This window comes from Rhineura floridana, chromosome 3 (genome assembly GCF_030035675.1).
Source record: "Rhineura floridana isolate rRhiFlo1 chromosome 3, rRhiFlo1.hap2, whole genome shotgun sequence".
NCBI lineage: Eukaryota > Metazoa > Chordata > Lepidosauria > Squamata > Rhineuridae > Rhineura > Rhineura floridana.
Window position 1 is genome coordinate 175,341,760 of NC_084482.1, and position 22,561 is coordinate 175,364,320.

A 22,561-nucleotide genomic window follows, 5' to 3' on the forward strand; every position below is an offset into this window, starting at 1 on the left:
GCGAGTGCCAAAAGTAAAAGCACTGGTAACCAACATATATCACATTCAATATTATACATGAAAAGGGTTCAGAGAGGAAGGCTATGTGCAATACGTTAACTTGTCAGTACATAGATCCAAGTCATTTTAAATTGATACTGAAGAAACAAGTATCTCAGTGTCAAGCAGCAGCAGGTGAGATGGACAGTTCCTTCCTGTTCAGTCTGATGCTTGATTTGTCATTCAAACTCATACAAGTCAAGGCTGGACATAGTTCATTGGTTCAAAACATTGAGCATTGATTTGCACTGTGCACAAATTATGTAACCATTGTGTGAAAAACCAAACACTTTAATCCATCTATTCGGAACAGTTCAAATTATTTAATTGGCTTACATTAATATTGATCCATAATTTACAGTGCGATGGACCATACACAACTTATTGCTGTGGCCAACAGCAGGTGAAAAGATCAATAACAGCATGGTACTAAGCATCCAGAAGAAGAGGCAGTAATTTATGTCATTTTTTCAAGATACAGAGGCCTTTTATACCATCAACTTCAATTTTTCACCAGTGCATTTTATGTTCAAAAATACGGTAAGTGCATTATTTTGTGCTTTGCTTTATTTTCTCCATATATGCTTCCTAAAGGCTTTATAGGCATCAGAGTTAATATTGCTTTAGATATCTATTTAAAAGTAGTAAAGAACATGTTCATGGCACTAATATATCTTGCATGGTTTTGGCAATAGTTAAAATTGCTTGGTACTCCATGTACCTGGTTAGCCGTCTCATGACTCTCTGCCTGTTTTTGGCATCTGGGCTCATGCAATCATTGTAGTTTGAAGAGGTGTCAGAGCAGCCACACATTTCATTTCCTATCACTTGTCAAATGACCCCAGCATCACTCCTCTGTAGAAATATCACACTTAAAGGCCTATAAGTTCTGTGGCTTAGTTCTCAATAAAACAAATAAATAGCTTAATTCGAAGGCTTAATTTCAGCTTGCAATCCCTGAAGCCTACTTTCCTAAAACAGATTTTCAAGAATTCTGTGTGGAAGATATGAAAATTCCACCTTCAAAATGCAGGGGGCAAGAGGAAACCCAAACAGAATTGAAGAGAGAAACAAACAAAAAAGCAATAGGTGGTGACATGCAATGTTTAGAAAGTGGAAGACATTTTAACAACATACAACAGGAAACATGTGATCCAACAGACAAGAGCCATAAATCTTACTCAAGTAAAACCTAAACTTTTAAGATTATATTTCCAAATGTGCCATGGGAAAATATGTTCTCAGTTCAGTCACAGAGCAGGAGTCAGTTTTATTATGACCCAGGTGGTACACCACACTTTATTTCTTGATCCAAATCCCTCCAGAACTGAACCCTGGTGAGTAGCGTTTCTGAAAGGAATAGTCATGCTGTCACATTGTTGCTTTTTAATAATCAGGGCTGTGTATATGCAATCAATCACAGAATATGGTATTAAGGACAATAATCAGCATCCTAAACATCTTAGGTTGTTAAAAGCAAGTTTCTAGTCCTTAACATGTAAATACTTGAAAGAGTGTAAAAATAATGGCTGATTAAGATTTCTTGCCATGAGGCCTGGGAATAAACTAAGAAGGATTTCCAGTGTTCTGAGTGGGGCAGGAGGAGGGCTGAGCTCCAGTGAACCTACATAAAGGGAACACCCTGTTACCATGACTAAATGAGACATAATAAATTGTGCAAAAGAAGCAAATATGTAAGCTTGACTTATGTGCACATTTTACATGGTTTGCACTGAAGTAAAAAAAAATCCCAGATCAAGAAAAGTTAGGGAATACAGGGTACACCCAGCTACAGCTCTCTGTAATCATCTTTTTTAAAAAAAAGTTTTAAAAATATAGGCCACTTGTAATGTTAAGGTCAAGACTTCACTGAAGAGCGCCTTGGCTGGGATACTATTTGAACCCACTTCTCCCATACTGAGGAGGGGGAGCATCCACACTACAATTCTAAATAGCTTCCTGAAGATAGTATACATCAGGCAGGGATGGAGAACGTGGGGCCTTCCAGACGCTGTTCAATTCCAGTCAGTATGATAAATGGTCAGCGATGATGGGAGCTGTAATCCAACATCTGGAGGGCCACAAGTACCCCATCACTTGTGTATGGCAACAAGCCATTCACTGGCTCTGATTTGCATCCCTTTGCCAACGATGGGTTAAACACCAGTTGCCAGAGGAGGTTAAACATTTGGATTCTTCTCAACTTGCTGTGACAGCTAAGGCTGTAATCTTAACCCCATTTACCTGGGAGTAAATCCCACTGCATTCAATAGAACTTATTTCCGCACAGACATGGTTAGGGTTGCACTGTCAGTCTATCAGATACAGAAAATGGTACTCAACACTAGTCCTACTCAGAGCAGACCCACTGAAATTAATGAACATGACTAGGTTTATTAATTTCTTTGGGTTTACTCTGAGTAGGGTTTAGTTGAATATAACCCTATGGCACTAACACATTTCAAATTTGACTCCTACAATAGTGTCAATGATCTGTGACAATCATCAGTTCCCAGGTATAGTCAAATCTGGTAAAAAACAAATCAACTACTGCATGAGTAATAATTGCATGAGTAATTATTGAGTTGAAAGATGTTTTTAAAGTTAAGAGAAAACATCTTCCTGTTGCTTGAAGTCAGAGTTCCTGCCCCTGATTATTTTTCTTATTTTATGTACATCAGCTTTCCCAGCCAGGTGCTTTCCAGATGTTTTGGACTACAACTCCATGCTGGCTGGGGCCAATGCAAGTTGCAGTCCAAAACATCTGAAGGGTCAAAGATTGAGGAAGGCTGGTCTACATGGATCCTCAGAGTTGCAAAAATGAGAATAGGTCCAAGCCTTGCTCCATAAGTTAGTGGGGCAACTTCACATGGAAAGGAGCACAGTTGCCCTTAGTGGTTTCAAGGATGTTTCACGTAATGAAACTATACAGCAGTTGTTTGCCATTGAGACTTGCCTATCTTAACATATGTTTAATGCTAGCATTCAAAGAACTTAAGAAGAGCCTGCTGGGTCAGGCTGATGGCCCATCTAGTCCAGCATCCTGTTGTCACAGTGGCTAACCAGTTGCCTCTGGAAAACCCACATTCTGAAGACTTGTCAGCTGCCCATAGCTCAGGTTTCCTGAGCATGTAAACAAAGCTGGAACAGAAAAGAAAACCAAGACTTCCAGAAATAATTTCAGCATTCTCACAGGTTCAGGAAGAGAACTGGAAGCTTTTACACAACAACACGAGAACTATGCTCCACCCATCTGCTGCAATCTCAATGCCATTCCTCCCAAATCTTCTCTTATGTCACACACTTCAGTCAGTGCTAGTTCATGAAGACTACAGCTAAATTTAAGGCACTTCATTCTGAATGAGATGTATTTCCCTGCCATTTGCAAGTCAACTAGGTGGCTGCTATGGTGGAAGCCAATCACTTGCTCAACTGGTAAGATCATTCAACTACTGTATAAAATATTTTGACATGATCATAATACAAGTATCACTACTGTTATTGCATAGGACTATGCTGGAGTAGATAATGCACGGAACATGCTCTTATAACAACACTGTTGCATGGTTAAACTCGACAACATTGGGATCAAGTAACAGTTATTATCTGCAGATATAATAAATTTCATTCAATCTGAAAAATCTAACAGCACACTAGAGGTCATAGCAACCATATTCTCAAGCATATTACTATTTGTCCTGTATCATTAAAAATAAATAGGTTAAGTTCAGGGTTTTTTATTTTTATTTTATACAGAGCTTCATCTTGTTAACTATACTAAATCTGTACTATGATTTAAAGCTCTGTCAGTGTCAAAACATTTCTTCCAAGTGAGACTGTAATATATAAAATAGTCAGAAAACCACTCTTGAAAAGACAGGAACCTGCACAAAAGCTTACTCTGAAGTGTGTACAAAGAATGCAAAACAACCCCTTGAGTGGGGTTTTAAAATGTAAAAAAAAATCATTGTGATAACTAGAGGCATCTTCTTACAAATAAAAACACAAATGGACTCCAAATGAAAAAAAAAGTGAAAAGTCATGCAAATCAAGTATCTGTACAATGCATTTTTTAAAAAAAAAATCAATTGGTTATCCCAACTGACAGAAAGTACCAAGTTTTTGTTAAGAACTTGTAATATTCACCAGTCTTGCATTGTTAAAATACCAATACAGTTTTCTTGCCATGATTATAAGTGAATTCTAAAACAAGATAAATCATGATCTAGAAGGATGCCCACTCACTGGAGTCCAGAACAAAACTAATCAAATGTAAATGTCATTAAACATCTCTGTGTCTCTCCCTCCTTCATTTCCAGCTTGTACTTTTTTCAAGATCACCGTGAGTTAGTTTCTGTACAGGTGACCTTTTTACTTATATATTAAATTTAATGCTTTGGAAAAGATTAAATTGGATTAACAAATACTGTACTGTATCTTTAAAAGGAGGCACTATTAAATCAACAAAAAATAGTTTACAAAGCTAGTTCTTTTTTTTTTTTGGTTTCTTTACATTCTTCTACATTTCATCTCCACATCAATGGGTATCATTACAATTATACAGAAGTTTCACCTTTTGCGGATCATGGACTTGTGGATCAGTATATCTCTATTGCTTTCAAGTAGACATGAACTCATTTTGAGCTCTTGGTGAATCTCGTTCACAGATGCAGTACAATACTTTGGAAGCATTGGTAGTTTTAAAATAAAATATACAAGTCTCTACAAACATTAAAAAGTCACATACACTGGGCTGTTTAAAGATTTATATTAAAAGATAGCTATTAAGAAAAAAAACCAGAGTAAATTACTTAATCTATTGATCAAGAAACAAGAAGTCCATGAAAAGCCTTTCTAATTGTATTCACTAACAAGCATGGTCAGTATCCTCCATGCTCACGCTGCTCCTTCGGCTACTTGTTTTGGATGCCACAGGAGACACGGATGAAAGAAGCGGGTCAGTAACTCCAACAGGAGAGAGGGTATCGTCCATCACGATGTCTTCCAGTTTGGAACCCATTTTTGTATGGATAGTGTAAGTGCCAGCAGCTGACTCAGTCACATTTGCCAGGCTGTCATTGAAAGTGATGGTGCCATCGGTAAGGTCGAGAGTGGTTGTGCAAGACAGGTCAGGGTGATGCCGCAAGATCTCTCGGTTGCAGTTGTCAAGGACAGATTCTTGTTTGATAAGCCGGTTTATTATCTCTGGTGAGCAAAGGCCTGTAGACGGGACAATGGAAAGTCCATGTGCTCGAGCTTGCATCTCAAGTTCCTATTGTGAAGACACATGCAAAATAATAAATTAATTTTTAAAAAATCCTAAGGAGTGACACTTTCCTGAAAAATGGACAAATGGGAGATTCGTGAAGCTTAGGACAAAATGCATTAAAAGCATGGTTGTATTTAATGCATATGTTTGTTTTTAAATAGCCATGTGAGGGCAACAACCAGGATGGGGACCACAGTACATGGGGAAAGGGGCTTAACCTTCCCCCCACACACAAAAACTGCCCCCTGGAAGCTGGTATTTGCACTAGGAGGGGAGAACCTTTTGTTGTGCAAGTCTCACTCCGCCTAAGATTGAGCAGAAGCTTTGCTTACTTTACTTTGTACAGGTTTGTCATAAGATACCACCTCTTCCCCACTGCTGGTTATTGCTGTATTCTCTGGGTTCTATTTAGCAAAGCCATTGTGCAAGCAGAATAACTTCCACTAATGCAACAGAACTTTCCCTCCCTCTCTTCCCATGATGTGTCCACAGCCCCTCCCCAAATCTACTCTAGAAGTTCCTTCAACCCTCTGGAGCAGATTTGGTGTAGGAGCTTGGGGAGAGGGGAAGTTGTATTGTGAGAGCACTTGTTCCACTTGTTCAGTGAGTTGGCTAGATTCAATCTTCTGTGTCTTTAGTTGATAAGATTGCTTCAAAGTGGAACCAATGTGCACATTATGCTTTTTTAATGTTCACAATGCTCTTTAAGTAGGGTTGTGGGAGAAATTTGATTCAGTTCGCATTTAAAGGCGAACTTACCTAAATCACACTTTCTGAAACAACACACGGACCAAGACATGGCCATCCTTCAAAATTTGCACTTCTCTGAATTTTGCAGTGCAGTTCTCCAGCCAACTGATTGGTACAGAAATGTATATACTGGGGTAAAATGTGCATAGAAATAATAATGAAAACAACACACAAATATCTAGTATATTTGTGAAAATTGCAAAAATATGTATATTAGTTAAAACTGCATACAAAAACATGTATATTAGCAGTTTGCAAAAATGCTGATGAATTTTCATGAGACTTTTTTTTTTAAAAAAAAGGCAAAATGATGCGGAAATGTGGGGAACTGAACTTAAGATGGGAAAAATGAAAAAGTGAAGAGAAACCAACATTCAGCAATCCCTATCTTATGGTACACTTGGTACACTCCCATTAGATACTGTCCTGATCTCTAGGTAGATGGAGGGTGAGGTATAAATATTTTAATATATAAATAAAATATTAAAAAATACCATGAATAATCCAAGACCTTTTCTGTTCAGTTATAGCGAACTACACATTGCTCTCCTTGTTCTTCTAGAACATTCCCTGGCATCACAGAGAATGAGACAATGTCTTCTGTCTTCTTAGTTATGGAAATCAATGCAGGTGACACTGCCCCAACAAGAAGTGGGAAAAGGGAAACTGTCCTTCACTGACGTTGCTGTCTTCCCCTAAGCCACAGTTCTTACCTCTTGGGAAAAATAGGCTTGATATAACTTTCCAGAGCCAACTTGGATGGCTTTTAAAAAGGATTAGACAAATTCATGGAGGATAAGGCTATCAAAGGGTACTAGTCATGATGGCTATGCTGTGCCTCCACAGCGGGAGGCAATATGCTTCTGAATACCATTTGCTGGAAACTGCAGGAGGGAAGAGGGCTCCTCTGCTCAGGTTCTGCTTGCAGGCTTCCCATGGGCATTTGGTTGGCCACTGTGAGAATAGGTTGCTGGACTAGGTGGGTCTCTGGCCTGATACAGCAGCTTCTTATTTATTTAAAATATTTCTATTCTGCACTTTTACCCTACAACAGGGCACTCAGTGCAGCTCACAATAAAACACACAAAACATTAAAATATATAAAAATACATAAAATTTAAGAAATCTAGGGGAGTGATATTAAAAGGGGACTAAAGAGGTAAAATGAAAAAGGGATGGAAATAAAATCAGTTTCAAGCTATACCTTCAGTCCCTCCCAAAGGCCCTTTGGAACAAGATGGGTTTCAGAAGTCTCTGGAACACTATCAGGGAGGGAGCAGAGTCAGCTTCTTTGGGTAGGGTATTCCAAATGCTGGGGGCTACAGCGGAAAAAGCTCTCTCCTGTGTGCATACCAGTCTAACATCTTTCATGCCAGGCATGCAGAGGAAATCAGCTGGTCTTAAATCAAGGGCAAGTTCCTTGGGTACTTGGTCCAAGGCCATTTAGGGCTTAAAAGGTCAGAACCAGCACTTTGACCTGGGTCCAGAAAAAAATTGGGAGCCAGTGAAGTCAATGAAGCACAGGGGTGATATAATCCCCACGCTACGATCCAGTTAACATTCTAGCTGCCACATTTTGAACCAACTGCAATTTCTGAACCGTTTTCAAAGGCGTTTTCAATAGAGTGTGTTACAGTAATCAAGCCTCAATGTCACTAATACATGTGTGACTGTGTCCAAGTCAACTGCTTCCAGGAACAGAAGCGGCTGACAGACCAGTTTTAGTTGTTCAAAAGCACTCCTGCTACTGCAGCCACCAGATATTCAAGCAGCAGAGCAGGATCCAGGAGGACTCCCAAACTGCAGACCTGCTCCTTCAAGGGGAGGGCAACCCCATCCAGAACAGGTTGCAGCCCTATCCCTGGTGCAGCTTTCCCCTTGACCAACAACACTTCCATCTTGTCTGGATTAAGTTTCAGTTTGGTAGCCTACATCTAGCCCTTCATAGCCTCGAGGCACCGGTTTAGGATGAGCACTCTCTCCCTGCAATCAGGTGGAGAGACAGAGCTGAGTGTCATCAGCATATTGATGGCATTGTACTCTGAATCTCTCCCAGCAGATTCATATAGATGTTAAACAGCATGGGAGACAAAATGGAACCCTGTGGCCAGGGGGTCAAGCAGTAGTCTCCCAGCGCCATTTCCTGGGACCTGTCCGCCAGGGTAGGACTGAAGCCACTGCAAACCGGTGCCTCCCAATCCCTTCCCAACTAGATGGCCCAGAAGGATACCATTGCTGAAGGTATTGAAAGCCTCTGAGAGGTCCAGCAGCACCAACAGGGATGCACTCCCCCGTCTGATGCCCGGCGTAGGTCAACAAGCAGGGCGACCAAGGCAGTCTCTGCCCCATGACCAAGCCTGAAGCCTGATTGGAAAGGATCTAGATAATCCGATTCATTCAGGAAAACCTGGAGCTGAGCAGCCACTACCTTCTCAATCACCTTGTCCAAAAAGGGATTAGTTGTTAAGATCTGCAGGGTCTTATGTTTTTATCATATCTTTTCTTAACAAGACAAGATATGCACAAGCCTTTTGCTGTGGTTCAAGATCCTGAACTGTTCTGAAAGGAGTCACCATTATTTTCTAGCTGGACAAACTAGAAAACTGGAGGCTTCCACGTTTCATTCTGATGCACCACAAAGGTAGAAGAGCTGTGGGCATGGGCAAAAGGCTTGTGCATATATTGCCCTTAATAGGCTGAAATATGATCATGTGAATGCAACTCCTTATGTTCTTGTGATTGCTGTTGCTAGACAGGCTAATGTTAAGAAGGCACTCTGTAAAACACACACATCTGAAGCTCCATATTTATACATTAATCAGCAAACCTGTATTCTGAGCAAAAGGTGCCTGTTGGCATGTTCTAATTTCTTTTGTCTGTTCTCTAGTTCTTTTGTACGTTGCTGTTCTCTCTGCAACTTGCGGATATAGTCCACAGAGGCCTTTAAAATAGTTCCCTTATTCCAGCGCATGTCCCTGAAAGATCAATGAAAATTATCAAATCAGTAAAGCAGCATTGAGGGGATGGGTAGGGTGGGGAAGCAAAATAAAAAAATAAATTGCAATATAGCAACAAAATTAAAGATTAGCTTTACTACACTAGGGGGAGCATGAGGTTAATCCATTGCTTAGTAGCGATGATGAGATTTAGATTCCTGTGTCATTTGCAGCACATAGAGGAAATAACAAAAGCCTTTTCTATGTGCTCTGTATAATCCCCTCTAACTTCCAGGACTATGTGTTTGCTGACTTTTCACTCACAGCTTGTTTTTGCAGGGGGGCTGCGTGTGGACTACATTAATATTTGTTCATAGGAAAGCTGCCTTGTATCAGAGGAGACTCAGGCCGTGGGCATGCTAGTCACTTCAAAGGCAGCCAGAATGGTTTTTCAGGCTGCGTTTTGAAGCCAAACTGCCCTCTGTTGGCCACCCTTCCCTTCCCCACTGCTGCCTTCCAACCTTTCAGGACTGCCCACAGCAAAGTGCCAGTCCAATCGCTGTCTTTGCTTGAGCCTTCAGCAAAGCGTTTCCATTGGCCACACCTGGAAGACAAAGGGGTCGATCTACTAATCAGTTGGGAAACGTTCCTGAAGGTGATTTTTTTTAAAAAAGCACTGTGGCTGATCTGATGAGGTTTTAAGCGTAAAAAAGGGCAGCGTTTGACTAGCATCATGTTCCCTCATATTGAGAAAAGTGAGGCAGAGACACACTGGAACCAGCAAAACAGTAAGTGTGTTTCTACCCTCACTGGCAGCAGGTGTCAGCAAAGAATCTCAGCAGGGGTCTTGAGCCACTATACCTTTTTAACTGGGAGTACTGGGATTGAACTTGGGACCTCCTATGTGGAAAGCATCTGTTCTACCCCTTCCCTATGGTTCTTGCATTCCCAACAGTGGGCATGTCTAGGGCAGAGATTGGTAAGTCATTTGAACGGGTAGTAGTTTTGGGTTTCAGAGCAACAGATAAGTTGAGGAATACATTAACACCAACAACGCCCACCCCTTGGAATAGCTTAGGGCCAAACTGCATATTATGAATTATGCAGGACTGCTGTTGAGGTACCTTTGTGTGCCTTCTTAACTACCTACTCTGTAATGTATAGTATTACTTGTCCTGTTTTGTGACTATGTATTCCATCCCCACCCTGATTATGTGGAGCAGGGAAATGCACAACGTTGTCATCACAGAGGGTAAGTGACTTTACATACAAGGGGTGACAAAGGCACAGCTCAACATGAGGATGCCATATTTAGCCATTCCCATGTCTCCTGTCACATTCAGTTCCAATATCAACTGGATATATGTTTGTATCTTTTGTTCTAGACTACTAGATGGGCCTCCATTTCTTTTTGTTTGCTTTGTTTATAAAGCAGCAGCACTATTCTGGATGCCCACTGTTGGCTTTTCCTGCAGTCATGAAACATGCTAACCCATTTTATGTTTATTAGCTAAATGTTTTCCTGAGGAGATATATATCCCTTACTGTGAAACTGACAGTCCAATTGAATTAAATGCACCACTACTGTCTTGTAATGCAACAACATTCCAAAGCTTGAAAGTGTTCATCTAAGTAGGAGGAACACCAACTAATTACTCAAGACTAATTCACCTTCATATATAATAATCCATTCTAGGACATGACAGTACTTACGGGTCATTTGACTTGGGTATCAAAGTGCCAAGTTCTTTTATACGATCATTAATATTGAATCGTCGTCTTCGTTCAACTTTTAAGAAATCAACACAAATTAGTAATCCAAGGCAGTATGTAAGAGAACTTTATTGTCACAAATCTTTTGCAAAGTAAAAGTACTGCTACAACTATACAAATTTTATATAACTAAGTTATAGATGGGATTGTTTCCCTGATTCTCAACCACGTGATCTGGCCAAGCTACAAAAGCATAGCACTGCCTTGGGAAGAATTTTTATTCTTTAAATGCTGTACAGAAATGCATTGATTAATGAAATGACAACAGCAAGTGGGGGAGAAACCTCATTCTATTCTTTTTAAATTGCCACACTTTTTAAAAAATACAGGATGAACTATCAAAAGTCTGAGACCTCATCTGTCTTTCAAGTACATTATCCAACTCGCCCGCTGGAAGCTATTAATCAGATCGTCCTTTATTTTTCAAATAAATAGAAAGGGCACTAAAAGAAATCATTTAGAACTTATAAACAAATTAATACACGCTTATTATTCTTGAGTGGTTTTTAATATGTGACAAAAAATGAACAAGACCAATCTTGTTTTGCTTTTGGCCACATACCCAGTGTCTGCTAAACCACACACCCTCTTTTCTGGTAAGATTACAAATTACAAAGATTACAACTGTGCCCATAAAACCTCTTTTTGCAACTTCCCATTGGAGAAAGGCCCTACATTTTATTATAGTGTCTCTTGCGTTACTTTGTGTGTGGCCCATCCCATTAAAATGACTTAGGCCCTAAATATCTAATAGGCTACCTCCTTTCCTATAGACTTGTTCAAGTATTAAAATGGGCAGACAAAGCCTTCTCGGTAGTTCCAGGGGGTGGCAGCCCAGAAGAAAGCCCAGGAGAAAGACAGGGGGAGTGTAACTCTGTTGATTCTCCTTGATCTCTCAACGGCTTTTGATACCATCGACCATGGTATTCTTCTGGGAAGACTTGCGGATTTGGGAGTTGGAGGTACTGCTTGGCGGTGGTTCTGCTCCTATTTGGCAGGTCGTCTCCAGAAGGTAGTGCTTGGGGAGCACTGCTTGGCACCCTGGGCTCTCCAATATGGAGTTCCGCAGGGGTCAGTTCTGTCCCCCATGCTCTTTAACATCTATATGAAGCCCCTGGGTGCGGTCATCAGGAGTTTTGGAGTGCGTTGTCACCAGTATGCTGATGACACGCAGCTCTATTTCTCCTTTTCATCTTCATCAGGTGAGGCTGTCAAGGTGCTGAACCGATGCCTGGCTGCGATAATGGACTGGATGAGCGCAAATAAATTGAAGCTCAATCCAGACGAGACTGAGATGCTGTTAGTAGGTGGTTCCCCTGACCGGATGGTGTATGTACAACCTGTTCTGGATGGGGTTGCACTCCCCCTGAAGGAGCAGGTTCGTAGTCTGGGAGTTCTTTTAGATCCATCCCTGTCACTGGAGGCTCAGGTAGCCTCGGTTGCACGGAGTGCGTTCTACCAGCTTCGGTTGGTGGCCCAGCTACGCCACTATCTGGACAGGGAAAACCTTGCTTCAGTTGTCCATGCTCTGGTAACCTCTAAATTAGACTACTGCAATGCACTCTACGTGGGGCTGCCCTTGAAGACGGTTCGGAAACTGCAGCTCGTGCAAAATGCGGCGGCCAGACTGATAACTGGGACCAGGCGGTCCGAACATATAACACAGATTCTGGCCCGCCTGCACTGGTTGCCTATATGTTTCCGGGCTCGATTCAAGGTGCTGGTTTTAACCTATAAAGCCTTGTACGGCATGGGACCACAATACCTGATGGAACGCCTCTCCCGATATGAACCTACCCGCACACTGCGCTCAACATCGAAGGCCCTCCTCTGGGTGCCTACTCAGAAAGAAGCCCGGAAGGTGACAACAAGAAAAAGGGCCTTCTCAGTGGTGGCCCCCGAACTATGGAATATTCTTCCTGATGAGATACGCCTGGCGCCAACATTATTATCTTTTTGGCGTCAGATAAAAACCTTCCTCTTCTCCCAGGCATTTTCAGCATTTTAGTAGTATTTAATATGCATTTTAGTGTGTGTTTAATTATGTTTTAATTCTTGATATTTTTAACTTATTTTTAAACTGCTCAATGAGGTTTTAATTGTATGTCAGATGTTTTTTTACTTGTTGTAAAAAGTAGAGAGCTTCAGCTATGGGGCGGTATATAAATTGAATGATTGAATGAATGAATGAATAAATAAATAAATAAAGAAGGAATTCTCTGTGGCAGCACCTAAGTTGTGGAATCCCATCCCCACAGAGGTGCATCTGACATCTTCATTATGCAGTTTCTTGTCATATGCTGAAGATGCACCGCTTTACCCTGACCTTTGACACCAGAGTTATATATATTTGAGGACCCACCCTATACTTTTGGCTGTAGCTTGTTTTCAACTGCTTTTAATATTGTATTTTAAATTGTTGCAACCTGTGCTTGAATCTTATAGTGAAGAGGGTAATAAACTGTATTTATTGTTGTTGTTGTTACGAGACTTGTCTTCTATGACAATAATGAAAGGCTGTGCTTTTTTTAGTAAAGAAATTGTACACATATCAAGATAGGCAAGAGTTTGATTCAATAGCAAGAATGAGTTACCCAGCAATTATATTAGGAAAACAGAAATATCTAATATTTATGCATGAAGTCTGGCATTAGGGATAAATGAATCAACCAGCCACATGGGCGACTAACAAATAAATAAAATAAATAAATAAATAAATCAGTCAGGGGACTGGATTGAGAGTGTTCCTTCTATGAACGGAAAGGCGATTTCCATTCATAAAAATGACTGAGATCCAGCAAAGGCTCCCACTTGAGGAAGGGAGGACACAATTTCCTGATTCCCCCTTCTTTCTACAACAGCGCCAGTGGAGACTCATCCACTGGGGCACAAGGGACACACTGCCACACCATTCAGCAGGGCAGAGGATGGGAACAAAATTAGAATGGCTCCACCTATCATTGACTCTGGCTCCACCTACTGTTTGGGCTCCTTGCCTTCTGCCCTTCCAGGCTCAATGAACACCAGCCCACACTGAGTGCCATGCATGTTATTTCAGAGGGTTTCCAAAGGGGCACACTGGGTGCAGAAGGAAGGAAGAATTGGGAAAAATTATCTCCTTTCCTTCCTCCTGCAGTAACCAGATTAAATTGGGGAGGGGGGAATTACAGGGTGGCATTTTGATGATGATGATGTCCTGTGGACACCGCTAAAAACACCACCACCTTGCATGGCTTAGGGGCACTGTTCCCACAATAAACACTCATCTGGAAGCACCCAGGGATTAAGAGGACAAGTCTATAGGGACTGTGCTGTAGAAGAAATTCCAGAACACGGTATGCAAAATATTAAACCTCTGTCCGCTGTCTATTCACACTTAAATAAAGAGAAACAAGAAACTTACTTAAATTGTGATTGTCTTTTTTTTGCCTCTCTTTGGCCAATGCTCTTGCCTCTGTCTCTGTGGGGAATACACATGCTATGCATGTTAACAAAGTAATTAGAATTAGAGAATGTAAGAAAGGCAACATTAGAAAAGTAAACATTCAGGTATCTCTGCTGCATACAATTGCATGTAAACAATATCCCCATAATGCGGGTTGTTTAATATCACAGCATACTATCATACATTACTATTTGGTAGTCCCCATGCTAAATACTGGTGCAGGTTGTATGATTAGCAAATTTGGAACATAAGTTCTTAGGGCCAGGCACTAAAGATAATTAAACTGTGGAATTTATGTTGCCCTGTCACCTCTTCATAGGAGTGGTTAGTTTTTATTCAGAGGGCATTTTAAACTTTCAGGGGGAAAACTATTGAGACTGTACTACTTCTGAATGAAAAGATCGGATTCAAATATACAATCACCCATGTAACAATAAATAGATAAATAAACATCCTGCTTGTAGGAAACTAGCATGCCAGACACTCTTGAGAACGTAATTTATTGAATGCTTATTACTGATGCAGTCTTGTTGCTACTTGAATTCCACTAATCAATGTGATCTGTGACATCACCTTCTACCATGTAAAATCTACACACCAATAAAAGCTATAACAAAAGCCCTCTTTTCAGGCTTCCCACAGGCATCTGTCTAGTCACTGTGAGAACAGGATGCCGGACTAGATGGGCCACTGGCTTGATCCGGCAGGCTCTTCTTATGTTCTTACAAACTCAAAGGTTAAAAAAGTTAGATGAGTTATCATTTTAACATAGGAGGTTGAAGCTATTATTACTAGTCCCTTTGGAGTAGCACTAATCAGCACATGACTTTGCACAGTGCCTACCTGGCTTAAAGGTGTCTGGCCTTTAAGTGGGCAAGATACTAAAGTAATATTTTTCCTTTAGGCAGCAGTGGAAACCAAGAATATTAAAACTCTAGATCCTCTCCATAAAAGCCATTGCTTTCTGCAGTGAAGTTCTGTGATAAAGCTAAAACCCTTTTTACCAAACTAAACAACAATCAAACAAAAATGGGCTACATGTGTGGTAGTTAATTAGTTTATGAAAGCCAGGCATGCAAAATGTATAGTACATCTTTTGTGTTTGCCACTGCTAGATTACATTCCAAGTTAGGACCCTTTATTATAAAGACAAAATAATGAACAAATGCAACATCTTCCTTGCTGATGCTGCTTACAACACAATGGTGCATTATCCCTGCCTGCTGTAAGTCATTTTTTCTTCATTAAATGTAACAGACAAACACTAGACATTATGGGAGCTTACTCTGCACTCATGACTTGCCCCATCCATACATAGATGCAACTGCAGCTGTGTACAATGTGACTAGTACAATGAACTTCCTAAGAGAACTTGACATTTCACGTTTCAACACAGGATCATTTATTTTTAGAGTACACTATATGAACTGCTTAAAGATATGCTCTAACCTTTATCAACTTAAAGACAAAAACACTTGGTTAATCAAAGCAAGAGTTGGTTTGCCATAGTTTTGACTAGCAATGTCTTCACAGATATCATGACCTACAACTCTGTCTGCAACTTTGTACTAAGACTGGCAACCATAAGGCCAGTTATTGTGAACCCAAACAACCTAAAAGCTGCCTTTATATTCTCAAAGATTCTCCTTATTACCCTGCCCCCCAATGTATGCTCCCTCCATAAGGGTTTATGAACAAATTTCCTTTCCCTTGGCCATGCTCACTGCATCTCCACCCCAGTTTCACTTTCCTAGCAGGTCAATGGATAACACCTCTGACTGTCCACTGTAATTTATACAGCACTCTGTGGCTAGAGAGTTGGACTTAGGGATTCCTCTTGTGAGATATTTTTTACTTTAATATGCTGATATAAAATGACACTTGAACGACACTTTTCTCCTTTAAAATATACATAATTAGCAGCCCAATTCTTTTCCACAGTTTCCATCACAACCAATACCCTTTTTTTAAAGTTAGAACCTCCCATTTATATACATCTGCACTCTTCATAGGGATGCTTCATACCTTATGGATTAAAAATGGACACTGCATGTATACTCTAAGTACCTTTGGGCTTGAACCACCTGTAATCCTTAGGAAAAGGATGCAAAGCTGTCTAGTCCAGCAGAGTTTTGTTTTGTTTTTGAAAGAGCTGTAGCTCAGTGGTAGAGTATCTGTTTTGCATGCAGAAGGTCCCAGGCTCAATCCCTGGCATCTACAGGTACAGCTGGAAAAGACTGTTTTTTAAACCCCTAGAGAGCTGCTGCAAATCACTGTAGACAATACTGAGCAAGATAAACCACTAGCCTGATTCAGTATAAGACAGCATCCTATGTTCCTAGTAGAAATTTATTACTAGTAATGTATACATTCAATAGACTGCTTATGTTCCTAGTAGTAAGTTTAATAGAAAATGCTCTTTTTTAAAATGTTGTTGATTTACCTGCGAGTTCCCTTTTTATATTAGGAAGGTTAGCAGGACAAGAATTGCTGATGTTGAGTCCTGGGGGAGGCATGCCTTGATTGCCATAGAGATCCACCAGATTGCCAGAGACAGGTAACTGGAAAAGACAACCAAGAACACTGATTATTTCCTATACTCCATGCAAGACTCTTTGACACAGAAACCCAAAGTCCAGGACACAACTTAAGTGTGGGTTGCTCAGAGTGTAAACTTCAATTCTGCATCAGCTTCACTGGTTTCCCACTGGTTTCTGGGCCCAATTCAAGGGGTTGCATTTGTTCTGTAAAGCTCTAAATGGCTCTATGTGGATTGGACCAAAGGTATCTTCAGGCTGGGATGGCTAAATTTTTTGGCATGAAGGCCACATTCACCCTTGGCCAGTCATGCAGCTTTTTCAGGCAGCTGTGGAAGCTGCAAAGCAGCAGAGACATGTTTAATGTAAAGAAAAACACACCATCCACAGCTATCTCACAATAATAAGGCAAGCTCAACCCCATACCCGCCAAAATTATAAAGGAATTCTAAAATGCCCAAAGAAAGGCACAGAAAAAAATGAAGTTTCTTTGCAAGGAATAAAACTTCTGAGAAATTGGAGAGCAGGTTTCAGCAATTTCAGTAAATGTATTTACTAATTAAAATTATCCACAGTTTAAGGTTCAGACATAACACTAGATTTTGGTTAATCAAAAACAGAAGTGAAAGCTTCTGATCTCTACTTTGCTGCCACTCCAGCTATGGCTGCTTCCCATCATGACAAACCATGGTTTATTGTGATGTCTGGAGGCAGCCACTGTCAAATGCCAACAGCAAGAAATAAATCAATTTCAGTTATGTGTGTGCCATTATCTAATCTTAGCAGATCAAACATATCTCCCTTGTGATACGATAGAGGTGAAAGGTCAGTGCAAAAATATATAGCATCACATTTAAGGCTCCTTACAATCATAAACAGCACTTTAATGGTGTCTGTAGATGCTTGAATAGCAAATGAGCACTGCTACCAATGTAACAAACAGGGCTTAAACCTTCGCTACAAAACGACAAAATCTTTGTTCTCTCTGAGCATAGAACTATTTATAGGCTGCAGGCAAGCTAGTTCCTCTGTTGGGATTTCGTATACCTTTTGTTTAGGAGCACAGATTTTAAGACTGAGAATACAAACAACTGTTACGGAAAGGCACTGCACTTCCAAACCAAGGTTAATTTATCATGGAAATTATGTGGTTTTTGGCACAAACAGTATATGAATTTTGGCTGTCTGTTTCAAGTGGATACAACCTATTGAGACTTGGAATTACTTTTTAATCTAGTCCCACTACTCATTACATATAAGGCCAGACTTCCTACTGGATAGGCAACTCATAGTATCAAAGGCTCTGGGACTGTACAAGGTATAGTGGTTTCAAGTACCATTTTGTAAGTAGGAAAGTGAATGTAGGAAAGCAGAAGAAACACGCTGAACTGCTCAACTGCAAGATAAAAGTAGCCCTGGAAAATTTATTCTAGTTATTAAGAATCTTATATATTCTATTTTACTCAATAAAGTTTCCTTTTGGGGGAGAAACAGTCCTCTGAACAAAGAGCTATGACAGACGTTCTATTAAATAAATAAATAAATATGATCACTTGCAATAAGCATGCATTGTTGTTTGTCTTAGATTAGGTGAAATTACTGATAATATCATGAGACTATTTCAATTAGGGAAGGCATCTAGTTAAAGCATGCTACATTTAAACAAACAAAACTCTAATGTCATCCTTATGGCATTCTGAAACAGAGGAACTGAGTCATACAACACCAAAAAACACACAATACAAACCCAAGCAACTAAACTGCTGGTGGGGAGAAATGGCAGCCAGCATGCGACACCTCTGCTAAAACATCTGCACTGGCTGCCCATATCCTACCGGGCCAGCTTCAAGGCTCTTGTGTTAATATACAAAGCTCTGAACAACTTGAGTCCAGGGTAATTTAAGGACTGCCTAAGCCTTTATATCCCAGCCCGATCATTGAGATTATCTGGAGAAGCGCTGTTAGTTGTCCCGTGTTATAGAGACCTGACTGGCCTCAGTCAGAAGTCGAGCATTTAGTGTCGCTGGTCCTACATTATGGAACACTCTTCCAGCAGAGATTCAGCAAGCATCCTTGCTTTTGACTTTCAGGCAACTCTTGAAGACTTTTTGTCCTGACAGGCCTATGCTGCTACTTAAATTGTTTTGAGTAGGCAGTCGTTTTAATGATTGTTTTGTATCATGTTTTTAAATGCTTTTATGTTGCTGTATGCCTCTCTGATGTTTTTAGAGAGGTTGGTATATAAATACTTCTTATATAATAAATAAATAAATACCGTATTTGCCATTTGTAGGGCAGGATCCATTAAACCAAAGATTTCTTCATTGTAACTTGATTCCAAACTGATAATGTCGTCAATTACATCATCCATCTGTAAAGGAATGGTAAAACATGTAAGAAATGGGAGCTACATTCAAGTGGGTTACTAATTTGTAGACACGAAGAAAGAAACATTAGCTAGCCAGATTCCTCCCAACTTAGTGGCTTGATCATTAATTACATAATTGGGGGCAGTGGGGGGGCACAAAAGGGTGGGAACCAATGTTCAGTTCCCAAAACTTGAGAATGAAACAATATACACACATGAGCCTTTCCACACACCCAGTTCTGTCCAACATAGTATTATTTATGAAATTAAAATGTAGTATTATTTATTAATTTTATATCCCATCCTTCCTCCAAAAAAGGAGCCTAAAGCTAATGCAGAACCAGAAACATGGAAGTCAATCACTAAAAAACCCTGAAAGACTAACACTGAAAAACTAGTACACTATGATATCGGATGGCCTGAGGGTATGCTGGTGCCCTCCATCCCCTGTGCTGCTGGCACCATGATTTCTCACATCAGGAAAGCAAATAAGCCAGGAACTAGCTCAGGAGTTCTGTAGCTTTGAATGATTAGTGGGCATCTTATCTCTATTAATGCCTACAGTGGTACTCTTAGAGTATGTCCCTCACTACAAATTTAAACCAGTTTCAAACCTGTTTAGCTTTAATGGTTCTCCAATTTGCAAGATTGGTTGAGGAAGAGCATGATGGTTAGTAAATGTTATAATATTATCATCTTTTGGTCAATTTACAGTGCAATCCTATACATCCTTACTCAGAAGTAAGTCCCATTGAGTTCATTGAGATTTACTACTGAGAAAATGAGTAATGGGACTGAAGCTTTAGTTATAATTCTGTTATTCAAACCACAGACTTCACTTGTATATAAGAGCTCCAGTGTATGTGGATCTTCCATGGGTTCAATGTATTTTCTATGTATTAAAATGGAAAGGAAATCTCTATGTGCACAAAACCCACAGCAGGTGAAGATTTTTGCAAGTGATTGCAGGGAACTCATCATTGGCCTAGTGTTTGGAATATTCTACCGCTCTCCTCACAAATTTTCCAAGCTTTTATCTCTCTGAAATTGTGGCAGTGAATACTGAAGTAATAAAGGGATATTTAAGCCATTAACACATTAGCAACAAAACCCACATGTGACATTGAGGCTTGACAGGAAGCCTTAGCCAATTCACAGCCTATTTTGCCGTAAGTGTACTTGTATGGTATGTGTATTTCCCAACGTTTGGTTGCCACATTTTTCATTTTTGGTGTGCACCTAAAGAAAAATGCAGTGGTTGAAATGGATGCTATTGTTTGTGATCACAAGGAGACTCTGTAGCGACTCTTAGCAAAATAGAATTTCATCCTTTCTTCTACTCCTGTGTCATCCAGTACCTGCATGCATGATGCTCGAGAATGTGTATTTAGAGTCTGGCATTCATTCTCTGCCCTGTTGCTTTGATCTTCAAATTTATAAAAGCCCTGTAAACACAAAAAATGAGAAATATAAGGGGGGGAAAACTAGATATGTATTGAGGTTTATGATTAAGGGGGTCTTCCCTAGAATGAGTCAGTGTCATGAACACATTAATTACATAGCAGGGCAAAACTTTTGGCTGTCCCCTTAAGAACGTAAGAAGAATCCTGCAGGATCACACCAAACTCTCATCTAGTCCAGCACTGTGTTCTTACAGTGGCCAACTGATACATGTTACAGTGCATGCATGTATGTATGCATACAATATTTTGATTAAAATTAAAATTTAAAAATAAACTGAAAGTTACGTTTTCTAAATCTATTGTTTTCTGTTAATGTAACACAAGTAAAAGGTTAAATACTATTTATTTATTTACTATTTAATTTATATCCCGCCCTTTCTCCCAGCAGGAGCCCACTAGATACCAGATCCCATCATAATAATAATTAGATAAGTTGGCCCTACCCTTAAAAATAATTAGGTAGGCCAGGCCCATCTGGACTCACCCTGATTTCCACCTTTTGCAATTGGTTTCATTGGACATAACAGCAGCCATCTTCCTCATTACCAGATATGTGCTAAATGCAGAGCTTGGAAAAGTTACTTTTTTGAACTACAACTCCCATCAGCCCAATCCAGTGGCCATGCTGGCTGAGGCTGATGGGAGTTGTAGTTCAAAAAAGTAACTTTTCCATGCTGTGGGTCTAAATGCATTATAGTGTTAGTTACATGGAAATTTGCACAGTCCTAACGTGACCCTTAAAGGAAGTTCTGTCCTTTAAGACCGTTCATCTCAATTTCACTCTATGTGCTCATTTTACAGTAAGTGCACCTTTTGCTACGTTTTTCCTTCTGGCACTCACTGTTTCCTTGCATGGTTAGCAAGGAATCCCAAGACCAAACAGTATTTTAATAATGCAAGAAATCCTACAGCATCTAACTTTATTTTCAGTTTCACAAAACAACTCAAGTACAGGTTAATATGCAAAACGCTCATGCCCAGATGTTGACAGGGGCTAAACTCTCAATCCATATCCCCTCAGAACTTTCAGAGCAAGAGAAGCAGGCAAAGACCACACGAGGGCCTACTTCAGCCAAACTGTTCCCTCCCTGTCACAGGGCTGATGGACACCATTTGTTCTATGGGAAGGAAGAAGAGAGTTTGGGAGGAAGGCAAAGCAACATCAGGGCCTGAGACAAATGGGCTGTCCCTTTACAGGGCCAATTCTGCATTTTATATCCTTTGGTGTTTTGTTTTGTTGTTATTTTAGTACTGTAAACCACATTTGGTGCCTTAGCAGAAAGGCAGCATATAAATAAACAGGTACACGGGCTGCCTATATGATTCCAGGGCCATAACAACACACTGGTATTGATTTTTCAAGCCTTTAATGGCTTGAGGCCAAGTTACTCGAAGGCTACCAGACATTTAAGATCAGTGACACAGGCCCAACTCATATGCCAACCTGGGAGAGAGGTTAGGCTGACAGGCTTGAAGAATAGGGCCTTTGTGGAACTCACTGCCCTGAGAGATACTTTCTGCCCCCACCTTGCGATCATTTAGGTAGGCTCTAAAAATGTTTTTGTTCATGACTGCTTTTAGTGAGGATGTGTAGAAGTTAGCAACCTCTATTATCTTGGGGAGAAGGGGGATGGCTGGCTGATGAAATTGGATTGAAAATGGAAATGGACTACCTTCAAGTCAATTCCAATTTATGGCGAGACAGCTGGTATAGCACAGTGGGGAGGACAGCATGGCTGGGAGTCAAGAGTCTGTGAGTTCAAATCCCTGCTCGTGTCTCCTGGGTGTCAAGGGCCAGCTAAAGATCACTCCCACAGTGAGTGGCTCAGGGGTTACGTGCCCTGCCACCTGTGCAGCCGTGGGCAAGCTGCATAGTCCCAAGGAGCCCAGTCGCCCCCCAGCTGGCAGTTGTGGACAAGGAAGGGGCTAGCTTATGCAGCTGTGGCAAGCTGAGCAGGCCCTCGCCAGCTGGGGAGGACTA

At 40.5% G+C, this 22,561-nt stretch overlaps 1 protein-coding gene across 7 annotated transcripts in view; it reads right to left on the reverse strand.

Annotated features, from left to right (window-relative positions):
* Positions 1 to 340: 340 nt before the first annotated feature.
* Positions 341 to 22,561, reverse strand: part of MITF (melanocyte inducing transcription factor) — a 192,932-nt gene continuing 170,711 nt past the window's right edge. For 6 of the 7 annotated variants that reach the window (XM_061618655.1, XM_061618654.1, XM_061618659.1 and 3 more), the window contains 7 exons: positions 20,476 to 20,562; positions 19,025 to 19,120; positions 16,656 to 16,773; positions 14,171 to 14,245; positions 10,708 to 10,783; positions 8,886 to 9,033; positions 341 to 5,311 (listed from right to left, as the gene is read on the reverse strand). In XM_061618655.1, coding sequence (XP_061474639.1) covers positions 4,907 to 5,311; positions 8,886 to 9,033; positions 10,708 to 10,783; positions 14,171 to 14,245; positions 16,656 to 16,773; positions 19,025 to 19,120; positions 20,476 to 20,562 — 1,005 coding nt within the window. In that variant the 3' untranslated portion in view covers positions 341 to 4,906. The remainder of the gene's footprint in view (positions 5,312 to 8,885; positions 9,034 to 10,707; positions 10,784 to 14,170; positions 14,246 to 16,655; positions 16,774 to 19,024; positions 19,121 to 20,475; positions 20,563 to 22,561) is intronic. The other variant, XM_061618656.1, reaches the window with a different exon arrangement.